Source organism: Anguilla rostrata, chromosome 10 (genome assembly GCF_018555375.3).
Source record: "Anguilla rostrata isolate EN2019 chromosome 10, ASM1855537v3, whole genome shotgun sequence".
Taxonomy (NCBI): Eukaryota; Metazoa; Chordata; class Actinopteri; order Anguilliformes; family Anguillidae; genus Anguilla; species Anguilla rostrata.
Window position 1 is genome coordinate 39,401,779 of NC_057942.1, and position 21,950 is coordinate 39,423,728.

The following is a 21,950-nucleotide window of genomic DNA, read 5'->3' on the forward strand; positions in this document are numbered from 1 at the left end:
AGGCATAAACGAAGTGAAGCCATTCCCTCTCACTCTCGGGTAGAACATAAAGACCTGCTGAACCAGACAGAGAAATACGGAACAGGAAAAAATTTTTTGAACATAAATAAATTGTCCACAAGCTAAATTATATGACTGCAAAAAAATAAATGACCTGCCGTGTGAACGGAGCTCGCTGGAATGAACCCTTCCAGCCTGCCACCCCCTCCTCCTCTGTGGGAACCGTGCTCAGTCCAGCTCATAAGATAACTGCAGTACGCACGGGTGCTCGCCTTTCCCCAGTAAACTTTCCCACAGACACCACAGAGAAGGTAGCCAAACTCTTTCACAAATCTTCCACAAATAAACATACACACTCGTAAGTATAACCACATTTTAAAAAAAGAATACTTCATACACATAGACACAAGAAAATAAAGTGACACACAAAAAAAAACTGAAAATGAATGAGAAATGCTTGCAAAACATTTTTTTAATACAGTATTAACTCTACTAACAATGACAATGTATGGTGATACGAGCAAAGATGACTTCTGTTTTATTACAACAGAAAAGGAAGTATGCTGAACATGCCATATCCCAGATATAGCATATGCCAGCGTATGGATCAATCAGCACTGGGTTTTCAGACAGTGTGGCCATGATGCATATGGTTGGTGCAGGCAGCTTGCTGGTGTCCAATCCAACAGTGGGATTTTGATGATAGATGGGGGAACAAATACATATTCATCACATACGGAACTGCGCAGCTACGCCAAATGGTATGTTTTGTTTAGAGGGAGTGTGATTGATTTTAATTTCTTAATTTAACAAATCACAACTTCATCAAAGCCAGATACCTCTTTGCGCTTTCCAAAACTAGTGGCCACAGAGACACAAAGAGTGGATTTCAACTAAACTTGGACGGCAACTAAAATCAGACCACAGGAAAAAGCAGGCCGTTAAAGATCACTCATGTGGGATGGTTTCTGTTCTTGTTGCAGAGTTTTTAGCGCCCCCAAATATTGGTTTGCTTCAGCGCGATGCAAAACATCTGTTTCGCGCTGCGTCGCACAAACAGGCGCACGCCTTTTTGCACAAAGAGGGCACTTCTGAAACAAAAAAAACAGCGTCGAGAGACTGCTAAAGAAAATACCGCAGCGTGTTATTGCTTTTGTTTTCCAGAACATTCACACAGCTGGGATTCTTTTCCGAGTTCCTTTATTTTGGCAGCGTTGCTGTTTATACAACGCCATTTCACCATGCTGTCCAAAAAGGAGTATGAGAACGCATGAGTGTGCTTGAAATTTCCTCCCTTGATCGTCTGGTGCTGAGATTTCATCGCGTTCGTTCAGCAGTCACTCTTATCCAAAGAAACTTACAATGTAAGAGATCACAAGTGCATCCTCCTGAGTCATGTGAACAATAGTACCATACCATTATGTCATACATTTGTCACTTATTTCCTAGATGTCTTTCACTGGTTCCATTTTTTATTTTTTCCTCATAAAAAGAGGACATTTACTAAAGGTACTTAACTGAAGAGGCCAGCAAGTTTCTCAAACTCAATATGAACTGTAAACCCAGATACTGAGCAATACTGCACCACTGCCACTTCCTCGTGAAATAAAACACTGGGAAAATATGTATCTATCTTGGGAAATAGCTTTTACTCTGCTAGTAAGGGAAATGCATCATTGTCAGGATCAAATCAAAAGTGGCCATTTGGGATTTGGTTCCGTAGGATGAAGTCAGTTAAGCACAAAGGACGTTTTCCCTATTTCGTGTGTAGTCCACTCACAAATCCCCCCAGTACACCTTGAAGCAGAAGGGGATATTTCAGTGGTCTGTTTGACGTCTTGATTTCATTATCCTGACATTAAGATCTGTTCCAAAAAGGAACAGACGCCCTTACCCAGTCACCACGCACCAGATTATATGACTCGAATGGGATTTATGGTTCAAAATATTAAATTTACTGAAATTCCAGTTCCAGTGCATAACGTTGCCACATGTTTTTTAATTTGTTCAGCTGCTTCTCGTGTAGCAAACTACTATTCGAAGTACGTAATTTTTGGCCTCAGCAGTCTTTTCTGGGTCACGGAAAAAATTCACACTGGTGGGGACTTGATCCTAGATCCAGGGACTGTTCTCAATAGCAGCAGTAAACACATGCTACCAGTGTGAACCCAGTAAAACTACAATTCCCGAGATGCACGCCCGACAGCATGACGTTCCTTCAAACCACTTCCTCGGTTTGTAGAAGCGGTTTCAGACGGTGAAGTGCCATCCGGTTTTCTTCTGACTGTGGGGTGACTATGAGATTTTCTTTTAAAAAGACGATTTAAAGATTTACCCAATGTAGCTGCACAAGTTGGTTTTTAAACTTCAGTTTAATCTATATGATGAAAGTGAGCTAGATAGTCTGAATATTTGTCCCTTTGTTTGATTGCTAACGTTAGCTGGCAACTATGGCTTGCGGCCGACTCTTGTGTGTTTTAGCTGGCAGCAGCTAGCGCGAAGTTAGTTGTCGTGGATTTTAATATCTAGCTAGCTAGCTAGCGAGTAGTAACGCCGTTACACCACTAAAAGGCATCTAGCCAGTGAGCCAGATTTAACAGTACACCCAGTAACAGTAAAACATGAAATCCGATTCATGACAAACTAGCTCACTAAGTTGCCAACTGGCCTGATAACTAGTTGGAGAAGACGGACCCAGATGCGGAAGATATTAGCTAGCTAGTTAACTAAGGTTTGATTGGATACCGTCTGTGACTAACGTATAGCTATCGAACACGTAGAAACGAAGAAATCTCTGACATGACAATACTGGGTGGCGATTTTGCTCTTTCCTCTAACGTGCATGCTGGGGGCATCTGGGGACATCTCTTCCCCCTCCACCTCTCACTCTCTCTCTCTCTCACACACACACCTACACTTTATTAGAGTCTGGATAAAGTATTAGTTAAGACAACAACGCGCAGATCGTTGGATGTTTCAATTTGAAATCTTTCAAATAAGTTAAAATAATGTATGAAATAAATAAAAAATACCTCACCATTACCTTTGAGACTCGCTTTAGATTTACAATATCTTGCTGTGAGTCTGCAAGGTAAAGGTGAGGTATTTGCACATTACACCTTTCTTTTGCGGCCGTATTTGTATTGCCGTTGGCGTTACCTGACTGACGCGGACGTGAGGTTCTGTGTGCATGTTAAAATGGCAGGCATGTTTACTTTTGTAGCGTTATTCTCCCGTCTCATCAGATTTCCGGCCTAGCCTACGTAGTAAGATTGCTAGCGCAGAAGTCTGGGGCAGGACAGAACTGGTTGTTCCGTCTTGTGCGTGTTTGTGCGCAAGAGAAAACAGTTTTTTTGGGTGAAGGCAGGAGTGGTTTTGAAGACGCCGTGATGGATTGCGTTTTGATAACAGGGAGAAAACGGTCTCTCCGTGCGGAATTGGCCCGCGAGTCCGTCCCCACTGTTGACGTAGCGATGGAACGTAACATTAGCGAGACATTCTTGGTGATTCTGGGCAATTTCCGGTTGCCCACAGAACTGAGGAGGCCTTGAGCTCCACATGGTCCAGATGCTGTCTGGGTGCACAGTGGCAGTTTGTGGCGTGGTGTGGCGGTCAGAGCGCTAGACTGTGGGCTCTGTTTTTGGGAGGGGTCCCTTCTTAAAACCCCTGAGCTCAGCACTTTCTCTGTCCACTGGGAAACTGAGGCGGAGGCTGTCTGGGTGACCTCAGGAGCATTTTTTGGTAAAATTCTATGGCCAAGTTGGTGAGATGAAAACTGCAAACTGACTTATCCCACTGAAATATCTCACTTCTCCTGAAGGGTTTTTTATTTGGGGGTACGTGTCAGTGTTTAATCCAGGAAAATGGTTAGTGGAGGGGGAAGTGCCTCAGAGGGTAAGCAGTGGTGGTGTGAAGTGGCTAGCCGAGGTATTCAAATGGTGTAGTCTACGCCCTACCTGGTGAAAACATGACTATACAAATCCAGTTTTGTTAAATAGCACCAATTTATAGAATTGATCAACTTAGGAGTATAATTATATACAGACTCAAAAACGACAGTATGCATTAGGAAATTTTGGTTGCGGCTGACAAATTTGTCTACTCTCGACACTCTCGTCAACCATTGTTCTGGACCTTTTATTTAACCAATCACAGTGACTGGATACTCAGGGTCTGGTTGTGTGCAGGTTGTTGATTGCGGTCTCTGTGGTTGTGTTCAGGTTCAGGTTGTTGATTGCGGTCTCTCTGGTTGTGTTCAGGTTCAGGATGTTGATTGCGGTCTCTCTGGTTGTGTTCAGGCTGTTGATTGCGGTCTCTCTGGTTGTGTTCAGGCTGTTGATTGCAGTCTCTCTGGTTGTGTTCAGGTTCAGGCTGTTGATTGCGGTCTCTCTGGTTGTGTTCAGGCTGTTGATTGCGGGCTCTCTGGTTGTGTGCAGGTGGTTGATCGCTGTGTGTCTGGTTGTGTGCAGGTGGTTGATCGCTGTGTGTCTGGTTGTGTGCAGGTGGTTGATGGCTGTCTCTGTGGTTATGTTCAGGCTGTTGATTGCGGTCTCTCTGGCTGCGTGCAGGTGGTTACCTGGACGATGATCGACCTGAAGGCGTGGGCGGAGTACGTGGTGGAGTGGGCGGCCAAGGACCCGTACGGCTTCCTGACCACCGTCATCCTGGCGCTGACGCCCCTCTTCATCGCCAGCGCCCTGCTGTCATGGAAACTGGCGAAGATGATCGAGGCGCGCGACCGCGAGCAGAAGAGGAAGCAGAAGCGGCAGGAGAACATCGCCCGCGCCAAGCGGCTGAAGAAGGACTGAGGCCCCTCCCCTCGGGCCGGGGTCGCCGTCACTGCCACGCCCAGTCACGTCTGGCCCCCGCCCCCTCCCTCAACTCCACCAAAGGGGGCCGGTGCCACATTTCAGATGGGATGCGCTGTGCCCGACTGGTCAACGTGGGGATGGGCGTGTCACCCTGCTGAAGGCCACGCCCCCTCTCTCCGCCTGCTGCGCAGGTGTTGCAGTATTCCGCATTCCGTTCCGCTGCACAGTTCCACAAACTGTCCATTACCGCTCAGCCACCTGCGTCCACCTGCGTCCAGTATAATCCGCTAACTAAAGACCCTTTCAGAGTACGTGCTCATTCTTAAATTTTTTTTTTAATTTTTTTTTTTTTTTTTAATCAAGTATTCCCATAGTAACTTCGATTTGTAACGTGGATCAAACTGTGCCTTTCAGCAGACAAAAGCTGGTGCATTTTTATTGTTGTTTTTTTTTTCTTCTCATTTTTATTTTCATCGATCAGATTCTGCAAACAGAGGATGCATGTGCTGTAGCGAGGGCCAGTGGGGACTAAAGAAAATCTAAAATATGAAATGAAAACAAAGTGGCTGCAGAAAATCTACTCTGCTGCTTCCATCTACATGATTCCACCCTCAGACATCTATGTTTTATTCCTGGAAGACTGATTTTCTTTAGAGCGTGATTGAATACGGGCACAGAAATGATGTGGATCCAGTAGTGCTGGTTTTCTGTACGAAATGAGCCCCAAGAATTTTAATCCCCGGTTGTGCAGGAGATGTGTGTGCGGCCAGATGTTCTCCATTTGGTGAGGTGTGGAGATTCACGCCCTGCAAAATTCTGCCCCGCATTGCCCGTGAACTGCTCAAGACCAGTTCAACTTGGCATTTTTTCCCCCTTCCTCCCGCCCCCCCCTTTCCTCTCTTGATTTTGTATAAAACGAGATATTAAAGACCGATTGAGCAGACTTTGAGAACAGCGTCGTGTCTCTCTGTCAGGCGTTTGTGTGTCTGTGTTGAAAACGCGTTGAACTCCGTGACTCAAAAAAAACAAAAAAAAACGCAGTCGTCGTTCAGCTGGGTTCAATTAACGCCCGGTATAAAAAGGATAAATCCTGCTCTCCAGCCCCTCCCGTATGACAGCCCCGAAATAACTGCAGGGGTGTTGATTAGGGACGGGAGAGACGTTTCAAGAGCCACGAGCTGGAGGAGCCACTCAGAGGGCCGACCCGCCCGTCACCTGTTTGAACATTTTGTTCTCGCCACGGCACAACAGAACGATTGGTCCAAATTAGTGAGTCACTGATAACTTATGACAGACCCGCCCATTTTCAGTTTCACGGTCTCATCCATTGCTAGTATTCATAAAATGGCACCCTTATGTGAACCGGTGACGACACCACCCACCCATAATATTTGCTGCTAGAGAGAGGTCTCATATTTTCATGTTTTTATTGATGAAATAGAGGACATTCGGGCCAGTCTACATTCTTGCACACTCAACTCTAAAGCGGACAAGGGAAGCGCACAGTTCCACGATCTGTCACAAAGGTCAACTGAGAATTTAAGCAAAATGGCTGACCATTGCACAGTCACTCACTCAACTTGCCCACTAGAAAAAAAACATGGCTAAATAAAAGTATTTCAAATGTGCACAGCATGTGGGGTGGGCGGGGTCTTATTTTTTCGGGTTGTCCCCTCCCGGGGGGCTCCAGGACCCCGGCTGGAAAGTGTTGGCGGTGCTGACGGGCTCCTCCCCCATCTGGGCGGGGGCATAGTGAGTGGCGGAGGCGTGGCCTTTGATGAGGGTTTGGGCGGGGCGCGCCACAAGCCCCTCCTCGTACTCCTGGCTCTGCAGGGCTAGGTCTCTCTGCTCCGCCTCCTGGGCCCGCAGTTTGACTTGCTCCCTGTACCTCTCATTCTGCAGCAGCTCCTGAACGCAACACGCAATTACACGCACAAATACACACAATTATACACACAATTATGCATGTACATGCAATTATACACAGGCACACAATTATGCACACACGCAGGTATATGCATATATACAAACATACAGAAAAACACTACTTAGTGAATTGTAACTGGGTCCAAACTGGAGTCACAGAAAAGAAATGAAGATTCTTTAGGGTCACAGTAGGGATGGGGGTAGAAGGCTTCATCAAAACTAGCATGTGCTACCAGTGGTATACTGATCTGAATAAACCTTTGTGTTAAATTCTTTTGACTGGTTCAAACAATCGAGTGATTGACAGGTCGTTGCAGCTTCGGCCATTTTGGGACTCAGTCTGCCATCACTACCCAGCACGCACTGCTCCTTTCACACCCAAAGCCGTAATCCCTCACCTCAACTGTAGGGGGCGTCTTCCTTCTGCCTCGAATCCAAGCTGCAGGAGGACAGGGGAACACAAACGTTGTAAATAAAACAGAAAACAAAGCAAAATTACACTGTCCTTTCCAAACCCACAGCAGCCAGTCCCAGGTACTCAACGTGAGCATCAACTTCCTGCATTGCGGGTATTTCTATTGGGGGATACCTGCTTTCTGGAATAAGTGCATTATGGGATAACTGCATTCTGGTTAAGTTCATTATGGGGTAACTGCATTGTAGAATAAGTTGCACTGTGGGAAAAAGTGCATTGTGGGATACGGGCACTGTGGGGTAGCTAAAGCTCATTTTCCACCATCGGGGGAATCTGCCTCTCTGATCTCCCCTCATTAGCATCTGCTGCTTAGCATGCATGAATTCCGCGCTGAACTCCAGTAACCCTGCCCGCTCCACCCTGCATTTCCCTCCATAACGAACATGAAAGGGCACAGGGAATTAAACTACGCGGTAATCGCGGGAAAAGGGCAGAGTGGGCGGGAGACTGAGGAGGAGGAGGAGGAAGGATGAAAAGGGAGAAATGACTGAAAGGAGGACAGAAGGAGAGAGAAATTGAAAACTGAAAAGGACACGCCCCTTGCCCCGCCCCAGTGTTACCGTCCCACTCTGAGGGGATGCTCCCCTCCAGGTACTCAAACTCCTTGGGATTGACAGCCTCTACCGACCTCCTCGATCGAACGCTCCGTCCTGGAACACACAGAAACACGTCACACAGACATGCGCACACAAACACACACAGGCACACACATGAACACCAAACATACACACACACACACACACCGAACACTGTCAATACCAGAGCCCCGTCAATTACAGCAGCGCGAGCAAAAGTTCTGCAGCAAAACGACGCCCTCTTGTGACCATAGAGCAGTGCTTCTCGATAAGGGAGCCTTACTATTTGTCGGTGATAACATTTTTAAAAATAATTGTACATCAAATCAAACTTAACCCGCCCCCCCCCCCCCCGAGACACACACTCACACACACCTATGACGCGTTGTCCTACTGGTAACAATCACATACTTTTTTCTTTAGGTAATCACCTGTTTGCAAAAAACGTTATATATTATTACGGCCAACATCTCAATTAAATGTGAGAGGAAGCTACATAAAAAATGTACCCGCTGTTCAATACGAGTATTTAGAAAAACGTAGGCAGCTATGCCAAGGAGAAAAAGTAACATGTTGTGCTAGGTAGTTAGCCTACTGCGCTTGGAACTCACCCGTCCAGGTCTTTTGCTCTGGTATGAAGAAGTACTTATTCCCTAAATGGTCCGTGCCAACATGTTCTTTGACTATTCTGAACCTTCTGAATAAGGCGGCTAACCTGCTCATTGCTGAAATAGAGAAACTACTTAAATTTTCCTTGATCACAGATTCGTGTGAAGGGACATTTAACCTCAGCTGTCAGAGGCAGCCGAATGCTAGTGAAATTCAAGCTGATTAATCATTGGTCCGCGTGTTTACGACAACCAATGAGATGTTTCGTTGTTCAAACGTTAAGTTATGGAAAAACATGTCGGCGCCTTCTGGATGAAAATGTTCTTTCTAGAATAATTCCAATGTTAGCTAGGTCGTTTTAAAAAAAATCTTTATGGATATCAAAAACCGCGGTGTTTTGGAACCTAGATCAAAGCGGTTCCTTAGGCACAAGAAGCGATTGTTGTGTAGTTTGGAAACCAAATCTCTCCAAACGAAAGGTTTGGTTATTCAAGTCAGATGTTAGCTTACTAGCTAGCTTTCAGTGCACCCACATCTGTAGCCCCACATCTCTTGCTCATACCCCAAAATGTTAGGGTTTCTGTCTGCAAGGCAGACTGGACTGGACGACCCATTGCGACTCCGACGCGCCGAATCGACGAGGAGGTAATATTACATCAGTTGTAAATTAGTTAACTGAGTTGCTGACCACTTAATATTAGCTAGTATATTCACGTTTGAACATTGAATCGTTGCTCCACGTTACATCGCTTGCTAGTTTTTTCAATCTAGGGGGGTATAGTATTTGTAAAATGACTTGTTAACTACTTGTTAACCAGCCTGCGTGCAATTTCAGGTTCTCGCAGACATTTTGCAGCTATGTTTTTGTTCGCCTTTTTTACTGAAAGCTTTTAAAAAACCACATCCACTAGGCGTCGCTGTTTCCCTACTTTGTGGATCAGGGCGAGCGTATGTATGGAATTAGACGTATTACATCTTCCGGTTGCTCTCCATGGTTCGTTCAAATAAATAATGAATACACGTCGGATATCATACCAGTTTAGCCGTGTCTGCAACACGTAACTACAGTAAACACCGAAAAACACTGCAATGTGTCGAGACAAAAGCCCCAATCAGACCAGTACGATTACAGTGTAGTTTTATGTACATATCAAGAGAATTGTTTTCTGGTTGGTGTGCTTCAGGTGAGGATGGTTTTACTCAGCTTTGTAACCTGATAACAAAGTGCCTGATCTGTTTTTCTCCTCCCGTAGAGTTCTTAGCTTTGAGCTAAATTCCGATCGAGAGGTGGACCGCATCCATGGCAACGGAATCAACACTCTTGACATCGAGGTCATCGATGGTCGATAGTACGTCAATAAATATCACTTATCTGCTAAAATCGATGTGATCGCATCGATTTACTTGTGAATTGTACAGGTGATTGTTTATCATCAGAAGGATTTAAAAAAGAGAGAGAGTCTTGTTGAGAAGGTCTTCCTCCAGAAATGTGGTTTAGCAGGAGTTCTTCTGGGTTCATCTAAGTTCATCATGATGTGACTTAAATGTATTCAGAAAGATAAACAGGTGGCCTTCTATACTCATGTGGTTCTGCCATGTTTGACAAGTGCAGCTGTGTTTGTTGTAGATTAAATCTGCGTCAAAAAGGCAAACGAAGGGAGTAGCACTCTGAATAACATGTTAGAACACCTTCAGGCATTGCTGTGAGAAATGCATTTCATGTTTTCAGTTTTGAGTTGCTGACATCTGTTGTCAAATGCTTAAGTCGCTATTTTGCAATGATGGCCAAATTACTTGAGAGAGTCCTCCGTAAACATGTTAAACTTTATTCATATCAGCTGGAAACAATCAAAGCTTTCAGGGAAGTTTAAAATGTTTTTTTTTTTTATCTGATTGGACATTATTTTTATTTTGCCTTTATAAAAACAGGTATGTCAACTGAGAACTCAATTCTCGTTTACAGTGACAATCTCGTGAATCAGAACGTTTAACGAAGGGAATGTGTGTCCAATCAGATTTAGGGGGGAATTAGGTGGTCCGATGTAGAGAGCCTGTTTATGTGCCAGGACCCCGATGCTAACACCCCGACAAGTGCCACAAGGCCTCAAATGGCCACTGTGAGTTAGAAACTTCATTCCACATCTCTTCCAAATGGGATGGGTCCTCCTACCGGACACTGTCCCCGTCTGTAGTTACCTGTCTTACCCGTCTTTCATCTGTCCCTCCTGCAGCATGCTGTCAGGTGGGGCTGACGGGGTGATAGTGATCTACGACCTGGAGAACAGCAGCAGGAAGACTCAGTACACCTGTAAAGCACTGTGTACTGTGGGCAGGTGAGCAACACCGTGCTCTGCTAACACCTGACCGTGTCTGAAACAGTCTCCTAACTGCTGCGTCCTCAGAATATGTACTGTCTACTACACATACGGCCATACACTAAACATACTGTTTAGTTTTTAGTACAAGTTGGGCAGTATGCAGAAATATTCTCTCATACTATTTTTCGGTACTGCTGAAGTATTGTAAGATGTAACGCCTTTGACGTAAAAAGGCTCCGCCTCTTCCTCTTCCTCTTCCCTGATAAAGGTAGCAAATCCTCCTCTCCACCAGAGGGCAGAATTCTGTAGTGCGACACAAATAATACAAGTCATTTTTCTACCAATGTTATAAACATGTTTATCCTAAAAATACGGGTTGTTGTATGTGTGATGGCCTGATTTGTAAAATGTAATGTTTTTGATGATGTGAAATTGACTGTGTGTTTGGTGCTAGATGTTGATGATACTAACTCTGTGTGTGTGCGTGCGTGTGTTTGTGTGTGGGCGTGTGTGTGTGTGTGTGTGTGTGTGCGTGCGTGTGTTTGTGTGTGTGTGTGTGCACACGTGTGTGTGTGTGTGTTTCAGGTCCAGTCGGTATGTGCACAGGTTCAGCGTAGAGACGGTACAGTGGTATCCTCGTGATACTGGAATGTTTGTCTCCAGCTCCTTTGACAAAACGATGAAAGTCTGGGACACAGAGACTCTGAGTAGCGCTCTTTTAGAACTGCACTTCGTGTGACTCAGGGTTGCTGATGTGTTAGTTCTCTAAAGACTTTCTGCTCAGCCTCTCTCACTCTTTCTCGGTCTCTCTCTCTCTGCTTTTCTTTCTCCCACTCTGTCACTTCACCCCCCTTGTCGCTGTCACTTTTTTTCTCACCCTTTCTCTCTCTCTCTCTTTGTCCCTTGATCCCTATCTTGTCAATTTATCCCTCTGCCTTTCTCCAGTCACTCTTTGCTGCGGCTTCAAGAATGAAAGGATTATATGACCCCCCCCCTCTCCTCCACTCTCTCCCCCTCTCCCTTTCTCTGTCTCCCATAGTCCATGCTCTGTAGTACAATAGATCCCTCTGTTCGTTTGTGCTCAAGCCACAGATAGTAACAGTGGCTGTGTTGGGCGGCTAATCTGGTGCTGATTTGGGTTAATGGTTAATGGCTAATGGCTACTGGCTGTCCCTGGGGCTTCCTGGCTCTGTGTGGAGTATCCGCTCCACAGTGAGAAGTGTGTGCCCTGACCGCACTGTCTCCCGGGGTTACCAGTTTCACTCCAGTTAAGCAGACAGCGCTTCGAAGTGCGTGTCTTTAACCCAGGACATGGTGATAATGTTACAGAATAATAAGTCAATTTGTATTTGCGTAGAATGCTTCGTGAACAGTCTCACATTGACAAGCGCTTGAATGTAAAATGTTGCCAGATGTAGAAGCAGAAGCGAACTCATTGATGTGAAAAGCACTGGAGAATAAAGGTGTTAGTCAGTACTGCTGTTCTGTGCGCTAGGGGTTAATCATTAAAGCGCGTTCCTCAGGGCTCAAAGTTTGTCTGTCCCTGCGGGTCCGTCCGTCCGTCCGTCCGTCTCCGCTCCTCGTCGTCTGCGTGGGCTGCGTGCAGGTGCGGCCACGACGCTGCCCTAGCGTTCAGGCGAACGTTTGCGTAACGTTCCGGCTCGGTCGCTATTCCCCCCGTGCGCGCGCGCCTGCTCTCTCCGGCTGCCCGCCATTCGCGTTACTGTGGAACTCTCTCTCTCTCTCCCTCTCTCTCTCTCCCCCTCTCTCTCGCTCTCGAATCCGGGTCAGATTCCCTCTCCTTGGGAGCCGGCGCCAAGCTTTCCCTTTTAGCGAGCGGTTTGCGGAAGCGAAGGGGGGGGGGGGGTTGCTGTCGAACACGCGTTCACGAGCCGCTGCACGTCCGCCCTCGTTCTGGGGTTTATAGAAAGCTCAGTTGAATGTTTATTGGATTGGAGTGGAGAGAGCATCTGTGTGTTTCTGTCCCTGAGCACACAGGGACCACTGAAGGCCTTCATCATTCGCAAATGACAGCCGCAGACAACTGTTGGATGTGAGAAGTGTGTGTTTTTTTTTCTTTGGAAAAAAAAATACAGGAGGATTTTCACAGAGTTGAGCAAGATTTACAGTGAGTGGAGTGTGCACCTTATTTTTAAAAAGGAGGCCAGACTCTTTATGCATTAAAAAAAAAAACTTCTTTACTTTATTCACACAGAGTGAAAGCAGAGAGGGTTACAGGTGGGGTCACAGTACAGAAAGAGCCTCAGCAGGGAATCGAACACCTGACCATGCGAGATTTGTGTATGGCTTAAAAGTCGTCCACCTTACGGCTTACGCCACACCGCATCAACCTGCGTGGTTTTGTGTTCCCTGTGAGTTGTCTGGGTAACCGTAAAAAATCCGGTCCTGTCTGCTTTGTTTCATAATTTCTGCATGTTGAGGCCAAGTCTGTCCGTCACTCTCTTACTCATCCCAGACTGGCAAGCTGACTGACAGACGGACGGTGCTCCTCTGCCCCCCCCCCCCCTACTGGCAATGGAGGTCACAACTATTTCTGTAGATGGTGTTGTTCAGATGGAACTTTGGAATGAGGATATGGCTGCCTGGGAATGTGTTTCTGTTATGAGATCTGAAATGTTATGAGAAATGAAGTGTAAAAAAAAAAAACAAAAAAAAAACATCACTGTGTCTTTTCCTTCTGCCCGTTTGTGTTCTCAGCCGGCGGAGGTGTTCCAGTTCCAGGGAAACGTGTACTGCCACCACATGTCTCCCATCGCTAGGAAACACAGCCTCATTGCAGGTGTGCATAGCTCCGCCTCCCCTCTCCCTCAGGCTCCGCCCACAACATTAATCAGGCAGAGTTCAGCTAACGCTGTTATTTTAATTAAACATACACTGTAACATTGTTAACTATTATCATAATCCAGCAAGCTCAAGCACTTGGAGGGAGGGAGGGAGGGAGGGAGAGGGACAGGGATCGATAAAGAGGGGGAGAGAGGTGTCGTAAAGATAGGGAGGGAATGTTCTCTCCTCCTTCCCTGAAAGCTGGATCGACAGGTTGTGCATACTTCCATCCGACAGAAACACCCAGAGTCCTCTGCAGTGAAGGAATGTGTCAAACAAAGACACACACTAAGAGAGGGGTGGGGGGGGGGAGGAAGAAAAAAAAAAAAGCTACACACTTTCGATGAAACCAAGTTTTTACGTGAGCCTGGCTCGGGAGGAATGCTGATTTGGTCATTGTCTCGCTGCCCTGGTTTTGAGGGGGATCCTCTTTAACAGGGATCTATCATCTGAGGATCAGGGGGCGGGGGAACCCTCTGGTTAATCTGGGTGTGTAATCTGCACATTTTTAAAGGTGTAGTCTCAGTCATGCTTCATTCACTGGTTAAACGTGAGGGAAACACAGTTCTTATTGCCTCCGCATAGGAGGTTATGTAATGGTGTCTGTCCATCCATCCGTCTGTCTGTTTGTAGGTCTGTCCATGGCAGACGTGTGAAAAAAAAAAAAGGTGGATTGCTATGGAATTTGATGTACTCATTCATGTTCACCAGAAGATGAAACCTGTTGATTTTGGTAACCTCATGACCCTTCCTCTAGCGCCACCATCAGGCAAAACACGTCTCAAAGTTCTGACTGGGGAGATTGTTGTTGCCTTGGTGGAGGTCTTCACTCTGCCGAGTGTGTTCTTTCTAGTTCACACTGCATTGATGTTGGGGCTTTTGGTGCTGGTTTTATTTATGGTTATTTCTGAGATATATTTAAATTCCTGATTATTACATGAACCCATGAAACCCTCAGGCCTCTGAGAGTTTGGGACTGTTGATATCTATTCAGAAATGTAAAAAAGACCATCTACTGAATGCCTAAGGGTACATTTAAATGGGATCAAGCATAGTAGCATAATGGTTTGATTCACCTTTCTCTCCCTCTGACTTTACCTGCTATTCCTCTTTTACTTACTCTTTCCATTTCTTTTTGCTGCCTCCTCTTTCGTTCTCTCTCGCTCTGGCCTTCTCTCGTTGCTCTCTTTTGTTCCATCCCTCTCTCTTTCTCTTTCTCTTTCTCCTGTCTGTGGAATGTTCTCTCTTCTCAGTTGGCACAGAAGACCCCAAAGTCCAGCTCTGTGATCTCAAGTCTGGAGGCCGCAGCCACATTCTGCAGGGTGAGTGTTCCACGGGACAAGGGTTCCATGGGGTGAGGGTTCCACGGGACGAGCGTTCCGATTTCCATTTTGCAAGTGCTTTTCTGGGTGGTGACGACAAGGGTGATGATTATTCTTCCTCCTCAGGTCACAGAGGAGAGATCCTGTCGGTGAGGTGGTCTCCTCGTCATGAGCACATCTTAGCTACAGCCAGGTAACTGCTTACACGGTATTACAACACGTACAGTGGGTCCCCACATTGCACTGGGAGCGAACTACAGGGGCTGATGGGCAGTGTAGTTTCACATGTTGTCTTTTGCTGGTATGTCAGTTGCGGTTATGGGATGTTGAGGGGGCTAATGGGAGATCGTCGTAGTTTAAGAGGATGTGGTTGTGTATCAGTGCAGGCAGCTGGTTGAGATTATGAGATGTGAAGGGGCTGATGGGAAGTGTAGTTTAAGACAATGGTTTTGTGTTTTAGTGTCGACAGCAGGGTGAGGTTATGGGATGTGAAGGGGCTGATGGGAAGTGTAGTTTAAGACGATGTGGTCTTGTGTTTTAGTGCCGACAGCAGAGTGAGGTTATGGGATGTACGGAAGGCCTCTGGAAGCCTTTTCACTCTGGACCAGCACAACGGGGAGAAGTCCAAAGCCTCGTCAGAGGCAGGTGAGGTCACCTTCAGCAACTCTATTACAGGCTTTTATTTATAATAATCAACCCATTCCATTTTCTGCATTTTGCTTGGTATGCAGATTATGGCTGGGTCTTTTTTGGAAATTATATCTGTGTAGCTTTTTTCTTGAATAAATTATGGATAAATAAGACAGTGAAATATTACATTATGCAGATAAGGCGAAATTAAACTTCTTAGTGTCTTTAGGAAGAAGGTAGCTGGCTGTTCTGGAATAATGCTGGTGTTCTGTACGGTTCTGGAGTCTTTGCTGAATGTTCTAGAACCTGCCCCGCTTCAGATGTGTGAGCTTCAGGGGGGTTGCTGATTGGTTGGTTTAGTTTCTCTACAAGAGGAGCTTTCTGGGCTTCAGAGCCAAGCCCAGGATCCGCCTTCTGTGCCTGTGGAGCCGTCAGCACCTGAACAGCTTGAGGGAAGGGGAAAGGGTGAAGAGAGATGACAAAAAAAAAGAACAGATGAAGGATGAAGGGTGACAAGCAGGGCGCAGTGTCACAGCACCACTTTATTTATGTCTTTTAAGATATACATCTATTTGGCAACACAGGTTTCATTAAGATCACATGCTGAGAGAGATATCGCTGTGGCAGGAAGCTCCAGAGTGATTTTGCAGATTTCTTGGCCCGATGTGGTGGGGTGGTGGTGATGACCACTGTGCTGGACCACAGGTGAATTTGTGGAGCTTGTATGAAAGCACAAAGAATGGGGGGGGAATGAATGCAAGAAAACGTCCTGCTGCTGTGGCAGTGTAGACACTGGCAGAAGCGTTAGTGAGTGTGAGTGAGATTCTGATGGATAATCAGCGATTGACTTTGTTATTGTTGTGACTAGTGCGATGAGGCCATTTTACATCCACATTCAGGGGTTTAGCAGACGCTGTTCCAGAGTGAATTAGAGAAGTGTGTGTAGGCGACAGGCCGAGCGAGTTTAATAGTCGTGTTGTCATTTCCTGTCTGGGTGCTGGGGCGGGATTTAATATGTGTGTATGTCATTTCCTGTCTGGTTGCTAGGCGGGGTTTAATAGGCGTGTTGTCATTTCCTGTCTGGGTGTTGGGCGGGGTTTAATAGGTGTGTTGTCATTTCCTGTCTGGGTGTTGGGCGGGGTTTAATAGGTGTGTATGTAATTTCCTGTTTTGGTGTTGGGCGGGGTTTTAATAGGTGTGTATGTCATTTCCTGTCTGGGTGCTGGGCGGAGTTTAATAGGCGTGATGTCATTTCCTGTTTTCGTTTCAGTGAACACGGCGCACAACGGGCGGGTGAACGGGCTGCGCTTCGCGCCCGACGGGCTGCACCTGCTCAGCACCGGCACCGACGACCGCATGCGCCTGTGGAACAGCGCCACCGGGGCCAACACGCTGGTACTGCGCCCCGCACTGCAGCATGCTGAACAGACCCTTTAATCAGCCGCTGCCCCTGAGACACACCCGCACCTGAACTGAGATGCCGTAGTCATGTGTTAGTGTGCGGCGGTATTGCCGTACGCATGGGCGTGACTCTGATCCCTGAAACGGTAGCCGTGTGCTAGCGCTTTAAGCTGAGATACTGTAGGCATGTGCTAGCGCTTTGCACTGAGATACTGTAGGCATGTGCTAGCGCTTTGCACTGAGATACTGTAGGCATGTGCTAGCGCTTTACACTGAGATAGTGTAGGCATGTGCTAGCGCTTTGCACTGAGATAGTGTAGGCATGTGCTAGCGCTTTGCACTGAGATAGTGTAGGCATGTGCTAGCGCTTTGCACTGAGATAGTGTAGGCATGTGCTAGCGCTTTGCACTGAGATAGTGTAGGCATGTGCTAGCGCTTTAAGCTGAGATACTGTAGGCATGTGCTAGCGCTTTAAGCTGAGATACTGTAGGCATGTGCTAGCGCTTTAAGCTGAGATACTGTAGGCATGTGCTAGCGCTTTAAGCTGAGATAGTGTAGGCATGTGCTAGCGCTTTAAGCTGAGATAGTGTAGGCATGTGCTAGCGCTTTAAGCTGAGATAGTGTAGGCATGTGCTAGCGCTTTAAGCTGAGATACTGTAGGCATGTGCTAGCGCTTTAAGCTGAGATACTGTAGGCGTGTGCTAGCGCTTTAAGCTGAGATAGTGTAGGCGTGTGCTAGCGCTTTAAGCTGAGATACTGTAGGCATGTGCTAGCGCTTTAAGCTGAGATAGTGTAGGCGTGTGCTAGCGCTTTAAGCTGAGATAGTGTAGGCATGTGCTAGCGCTTTAAGCTGAGATACTGTAGGCATGTGCTAGCGCTTTGAGCTGAGATAGTGTAGGCATGTGCTAGCGCTTTAAGCTGAGATAGTGTAGGCATGTGCTAGCGCTTTGCACTGAGATAGTGTAGGCATGTGCTAGCGCTTTAAGCTGAGATACTGTAGGCATGTGTTAGCGCTTTAAGCTGAGAGTGTAGGCATGTGCTAGCGCTTTAAGCTGAGATAGTGTAGGCATGTGCTAGCGCTTTAAGCTGAGATAGTGTAGGCATGTGCTAGCGCTTTGAGCTGAGATAGTGTAGGCGTGTGCTAGCGCTTTAAGCTGAGATAGTGTAGGCATGTGCTAGCACTATAAGCTGAGATAGTGTAGGCATGTGCTAGCGCTTTAAGCTGAGATAGTGTAGGCATGTGCTAGCGCTTTAAGCTGAGATAGTGTAGGCATGTGCTAGCGCTTTAAGCTGAGATAGTGTAGGCATGTGCTAGCGCTTTAAGCTGAGATAGTGTAGGCATGTGTTAGCGCTTTGCACTGAGATAGTGTAGGCATGTGCTAGCGCTTTAAGCTGAGATACTGTAGGCATGTGTTAGCGCTTTAAGCTGAGATAGTGTAGGCATGTGCTAGCGCTTTAAGCTGAGATAGTGTAGGCATGTGCTAGCGCTTTAAGCTGAGATAGTGTAGGCATGTGCTAGCGCTTTAAGCTGAGATACTGTAGGCATGTGCTAGCTCTTTAAGCTGAGATACTGTAGTCACGTGTGAGTCCTGTGTACTGAAATAGTGCAGCTGTGTGTTAGCGCTCTGAACTAAGTGCCGGCCTGCTGCTCATTCCAGGTGAATTATGGGAAGGTGGAGAACGATAGCCGCAAGGGCCTGCAGGTGGCGGTGTCGCAGGGCTGCAGCACGGAGTTCGCCTTCGTGCCGTGCGGGAGCTCGGTGGCGGTGTACGCCCTCCACACCGGCGAACGGGTCACCACCCTGAGGGGCCACTACAACAACGTCAACTGCTGCGTCTTCCACCCCGACTACCAGGTAAGAGCTCTGAGGGGACCGCCCCCCACCCCTCCTCCACCCCACCATCGCAGGCCAAAAAAGTGTGGGCTGCCTTTGCCTTGGGCTCTTGCACAATCACATGCCCAGCGAGCAATTAAGCTGCCCACAACCCCAAAAACGCCCTCCAGCCCTGAAACTGACCCCCCCTCACCCTGACCCCCCCCCCCCCCCCCCGGGTCTGCCCCCCTGCCCCTAAGCTCAAGAGCCCCTCCAGCCCTGAAACTGACCTCCTGAAATGGACTCCTCCTTCCCCTAACCCCCACCAGAGCCCCTCCACCCCTGAAACCGCCCCCCCCCCCAGCCCAATCCTTCTACCCTCTGTACCTCCCTCTCAGTGCTGTTGCCTAACTTTCAGGAAACGGAGGTATGTGAACTCTGTACCTGTTTTCTGAATGTTGCCCCCCCCCCCCAGGAGCTGTACAGTGGCGGTAAGGACTGTAACATCCTGGCCTGGGTCCCCTCCCCCCGCTGCCCTGACATCGAGGATGAGGAGCGTGGCGCTGCAGCACAGGTGGGTGTCGGACTCGTCTTTCATTTCAAAACACCTGCAGCTCACCCGAGTCTGCTAATACACCTGCAGCTCACCTGAGTCTCCTAATACACCTTCAGCTCACCTGAGTCTCCTAATACACCTGCAGCTCACCTGAGTCTCCTAATACACCTTCAGCTCACCTGAGTCTCCTAATACACCTGCAGCTCACCTGAGTCTCCTAATACACCTTCAGCTCACCTGAGTCTCCTAATACACCTGCAGCTCACCTGAGTCTCCTAATACACCTGCAGCTCACCTGAGTCTGCTAATACACCTGCAGCTCACCTGAGTCTCCTAATACACCTGCAGCTCACCTGAGTCTCCTAATACACCTGCAGCTCACCTGAGTCTCCTAATAAGAGCAATGAAGAGGTCCTACATAGATTCAAACGAGTGACAACACCCCAGCTCTTGTTGGGGGGGACCAACGTTGATAGAGGCCTCTGGTGAAGCACAGGATTAACACTTCACTAACGTTGCACTAACATTGGCGTAACGCTGCGCTAACCTTGCTTTGGCAATCACTGCCCTGCGGGGTGGAGATCTGTTCAGTTTCAGTTTCAGTGAACTGAAATTAAAATCATGAAGTGAAAATTCCTCATAGAACGTTACAGGCATTTTTCATTTAATGAATTTAACTTCCATGAATTGTCTGAACTGAAATGGAATTGACCACAAAATAGTTGGCTTGCATTCTTTATTTAACTCCCAAGGACAGGAAGTGACACGGGTCTGTCAGAATGCAGGGTTCTCATTGGCTGTTTGAAATGATTTTGTACGCAGGAGGGTGCAGGTCAGCCTGCGGCCAGTCGCGCGTTTGAAGACGCCTGGAGCAGCGATGAAGGCTGAGGCCTTTCCCGTTTAAAACTCCCCCACTCCTCCAAAAAAAAACCAAAAAAAAAAAAAACCAGCCAGGCTCCTTCTGACGCAACCCAGCCTTGACGGGACAACTCATCGCCACGGCAACGCTCTGGCTGCCGGGCTCCACTGCACGGATGACTGCAGCAGGCTGCTTTTTTTTTTTTTACCGCGAATAAAAACGGTGTTAAAAAAATGGTGCTGGCGAAGTGTGCGTACGCACTCGTGTGTGTGTGTGTGTGTGTGTGTGTGTGTGTGTGTGTGTGAATGCATGCCCGTTTGGGTCACTGCGGCCTTCTGCAGCTGCGTCAGCTGCAAAGCCCTCCGCTGCAGCGACTGCGCAGCTGGGCAGCGGGGGGAAAGGCGGCCTCCTGAGCTGGGGGAGGAAGCCGCCATCTTGAGACGGTCTGACAAACACGACAGAACTTCAAAAATCTTGGTTAGAGAAACTGGAGACGGAAGTTAAAAACAAGACTGCAGCCCTGCCCCGCCCCGTGTGGGACTGGTACAGGGGGTACTGGCTGCAAACTCTCCCTAATCTGGGATGCAATTTTTTTTTTCTTTTTTGGCATATTCCAGTCTTTACAGAAATCCACAGAAGAAATGTATTCACTCTAATGACACTGCACCCTGGTGGAGAAATTGTGATGATTTTGTGTTTAGATCTTGATCTAAACATGGCATAAAAATGAAGGTTGAATGTATGTTTTTTATAAATGCAAGAAAATAAAGATATGAGATCATGGTTGTGTTTCTACTAAATAATAATGTAGAGTTGCTTATGGATTGTTTAAAAAAACCTTACTGATATTTCCAGTAATGGGACTATGATGGAGTTTTCAATCAAGGTTTTTTTCTGTATGAATTGCATTGCCAGGCAATAAGTCTGTTTCTTTCAACCAATCGGAAATTAAACCCACTGAAAACATGAAATGTGCATAAAAATATGGAACTGGATGTGTTGCCTTAACTGATAATGTATGCAAGGGTGACATTTCAGAGATTTAAAACATGGCAAAAATACTGTGTGCATACACAAACAGAGTCACACGCCCACAAGGAAAAGGTAACTGCTGTATAACAGCACCCCAGGAACCCACCGACGTTCGAGTGTCCTTGGTGCATATCATGCATTTTTAAGGAGCAATTTCACAGACTGCTTCACACAGATTTTCACAGTCATTTTTCCTGGCAGTCATGATATACATGAATGACTCAGTGAGCAATCGTTTATCTTCATTCATTTCTCGTGAAAACTTCTGATATCCCGCCCTTTTAACCCCAGGCGGGAAGTGGGTAATATGATTAGGGTGAACTTGTTTTCACGGGAGAAGTACTAGTGTTATCCTTAAGAGCCCTTTATAAGTGTGATTGTAATGCTTCTGCACCTCTTGCCTTGTTTTGCATGCGTCTTGACAGTCGATCATAATTGTGTGTATATTCCGTATGCTGCTGTTGCCAGGGTTACGTTTTTCCCGCGGCTTATTTAAGATTACGCTGAGCATGAGCTAGATTTTCCTGTGGTGCCACTCGGGGGTAATAACGTCACTCAAGGGTAATGAAGAGTGGAACCAACAACGTCCGATCAAGCTGATGTGCCACACCGACTGCTTACACAAGGCTGACAAATCATAGGTCTGGAACACAATATAAGATATAAACTGAGAAGAACATGGTTAGAACAAACCCACTCAATTTCATTTCAATGAGACATCAAAAATGCCATGCGCATTTTTTTTGGGGGGGGGGGGGGGGTCGCAAAGGCGAGAAAA

The 21,950-nt window shown here is 47.0% G+C and overlaps 3 protein-coding genes across 4 annotated transcripts; 2 read left to right on the forward strand and 1 right to left on the reverse strand.

The window, feature by feature from the left end:
- Window positions 1-2,139: 2,139 nt before the first annotated feature.
- smim15 (small integral membrane protein 15) lies at window positions 2,140-5,763 on the forward strand. Of its 2 annotated transcripts, none has more exons than XM_064297011.1 (2): window positions 2,140-2,291; window positions 4,569-5,763. In XM_064297011.1, exon 2 carries the CDS (start codon window positions 4,584-4,586, stop codon window positions 4,806-4,808), a length of 225 nt encoding a protein of 74 aa, XP_064153081.1. In that variant the 5' UTR covers window positions 2,140-2,291; window positions 4,569-4,583; the 3' UTR covers window positions 4,809-5,763. The 2 variants fall into 2 exon arrangements, with proteins under 2 accessions (XP_064153081.1, XP_064153082.1); XM_064297012.1 differs by having other exon boundaries at window positions 2,232-2,291; window positions 4,536-5,763.
- Window positions 5,764-6,221: 458 nt separating this feature from the next.
- Window positions 6,222-8,652, reverse strand: ndufaf2 (NADH:ubiquinone oxidoreductase complex assembly factor 2). The gene is made up of 4 exons (XM_064297010.1): window positions 8,399-8,652; window positions 7,773-7,862; window positions 7,136-7,176; window positions 6,222-6,719 (listed from the first exon to the last, which is right to left on the reverse strand). Exons 1-4 carry the CDS (start codon window positions 8,508-8,510, stop codon window positions 6,465-6,467), a joined length of 498 nt encoding a protein of 165 aa, XP_064153080.1. The 5' UTR covers window positions 8,511-8,652; the 3' UTR covers window positions 6,222-6,464.
- Window positions 8,653-8,677: 25 nt separating this feature from the next.
- ercc8 (excision repair cross-complementation group 8) lies at window positions 8,678-21,043 on the forward strand. Its single transcript, XM_064297013.1, has 13 exons — window positions 8,678-9,041; window positions 9,650-9,745; window positions 10,628-10,729; window positions 11,300-11,421; window positions 11,932-11,933; window positions 13,433-13,514; window positions 14,812-14,880; window positions 15,007-15,073; window positions 15,422-15,525; window positions 16,781-16,905; window positions 18,570-18,767; window positions 19,201-19,299; window positions 20,104-21,043. The coding sequence occupies exons 1-13, from the start codon at window positions 8,965-8,967 to the stop codon at window positions 20,167-20,169; spliced, it is 1,209 nt and encodes a 402-aa protein (XP_064153083.1). The 5' UTR covers window positions 8,678-8,964; the 3' UTR covers window positions 20,170-21,043.
- The last annotated feature ends 907 nt before the right edge of the window (window positions 21,044-21,950 follow it).

Excerpts from the sequence above, each read along its gene's own strand:
- smim15 (XM_064297011.1), top strand. The coding sequence starts at position 4,584 with ATGATCGACCTGAAGGCGTGGGCGGAGTACGTGGTGGAGTGGGCGGCC.
- ndufaf2 (XM_064297010.1), bottom strand. The coding sequence starts at position 8,510 with ATGAGCAGGTTAGCCGCCTTATTCAGAAGGTTCAGAATAGTCAAAGAA. Across the intron at positions 7,863-8,398 it reads AGAGCAAAAGACCTGGACGG|GACGGAGCGTTCGATCGAGG; the intron begins GTGAGTTCCAAG and ends TGTGTGTTCCAG. Across the intron at positions 7,177-7,772 it reads CATCCCCTCAGAGTGGGACG|CTTGGATTCGAGGCAGAAGG; the intron begins GTAACACTGGGG and ends GTCCTCCTGCAG.
- ercc8 (XM_064297013.1), top strand. The coding sequence starts at position 8,965 with ATGTTAGGGTTTCTGTCTGCAAGGCAGACTGGACTGGACGACCCATTG. Across the intron at positions 15,526-16,780 it reads CAAAGCCTCGTCAGAGGCAG|TGAACACGGCGCACAACGGG; the intron begins GTGAGGTCACCT and ends TTTTCGTTTCAG. Across the intron at positions 18,768-19,200 it reads TCTTCCACCCCGACTACCAG|GAGCTGTACAGTGGCGGTAA; the intron begins GTAAGAGCTCTG and ends CCCCCCCCCCAG.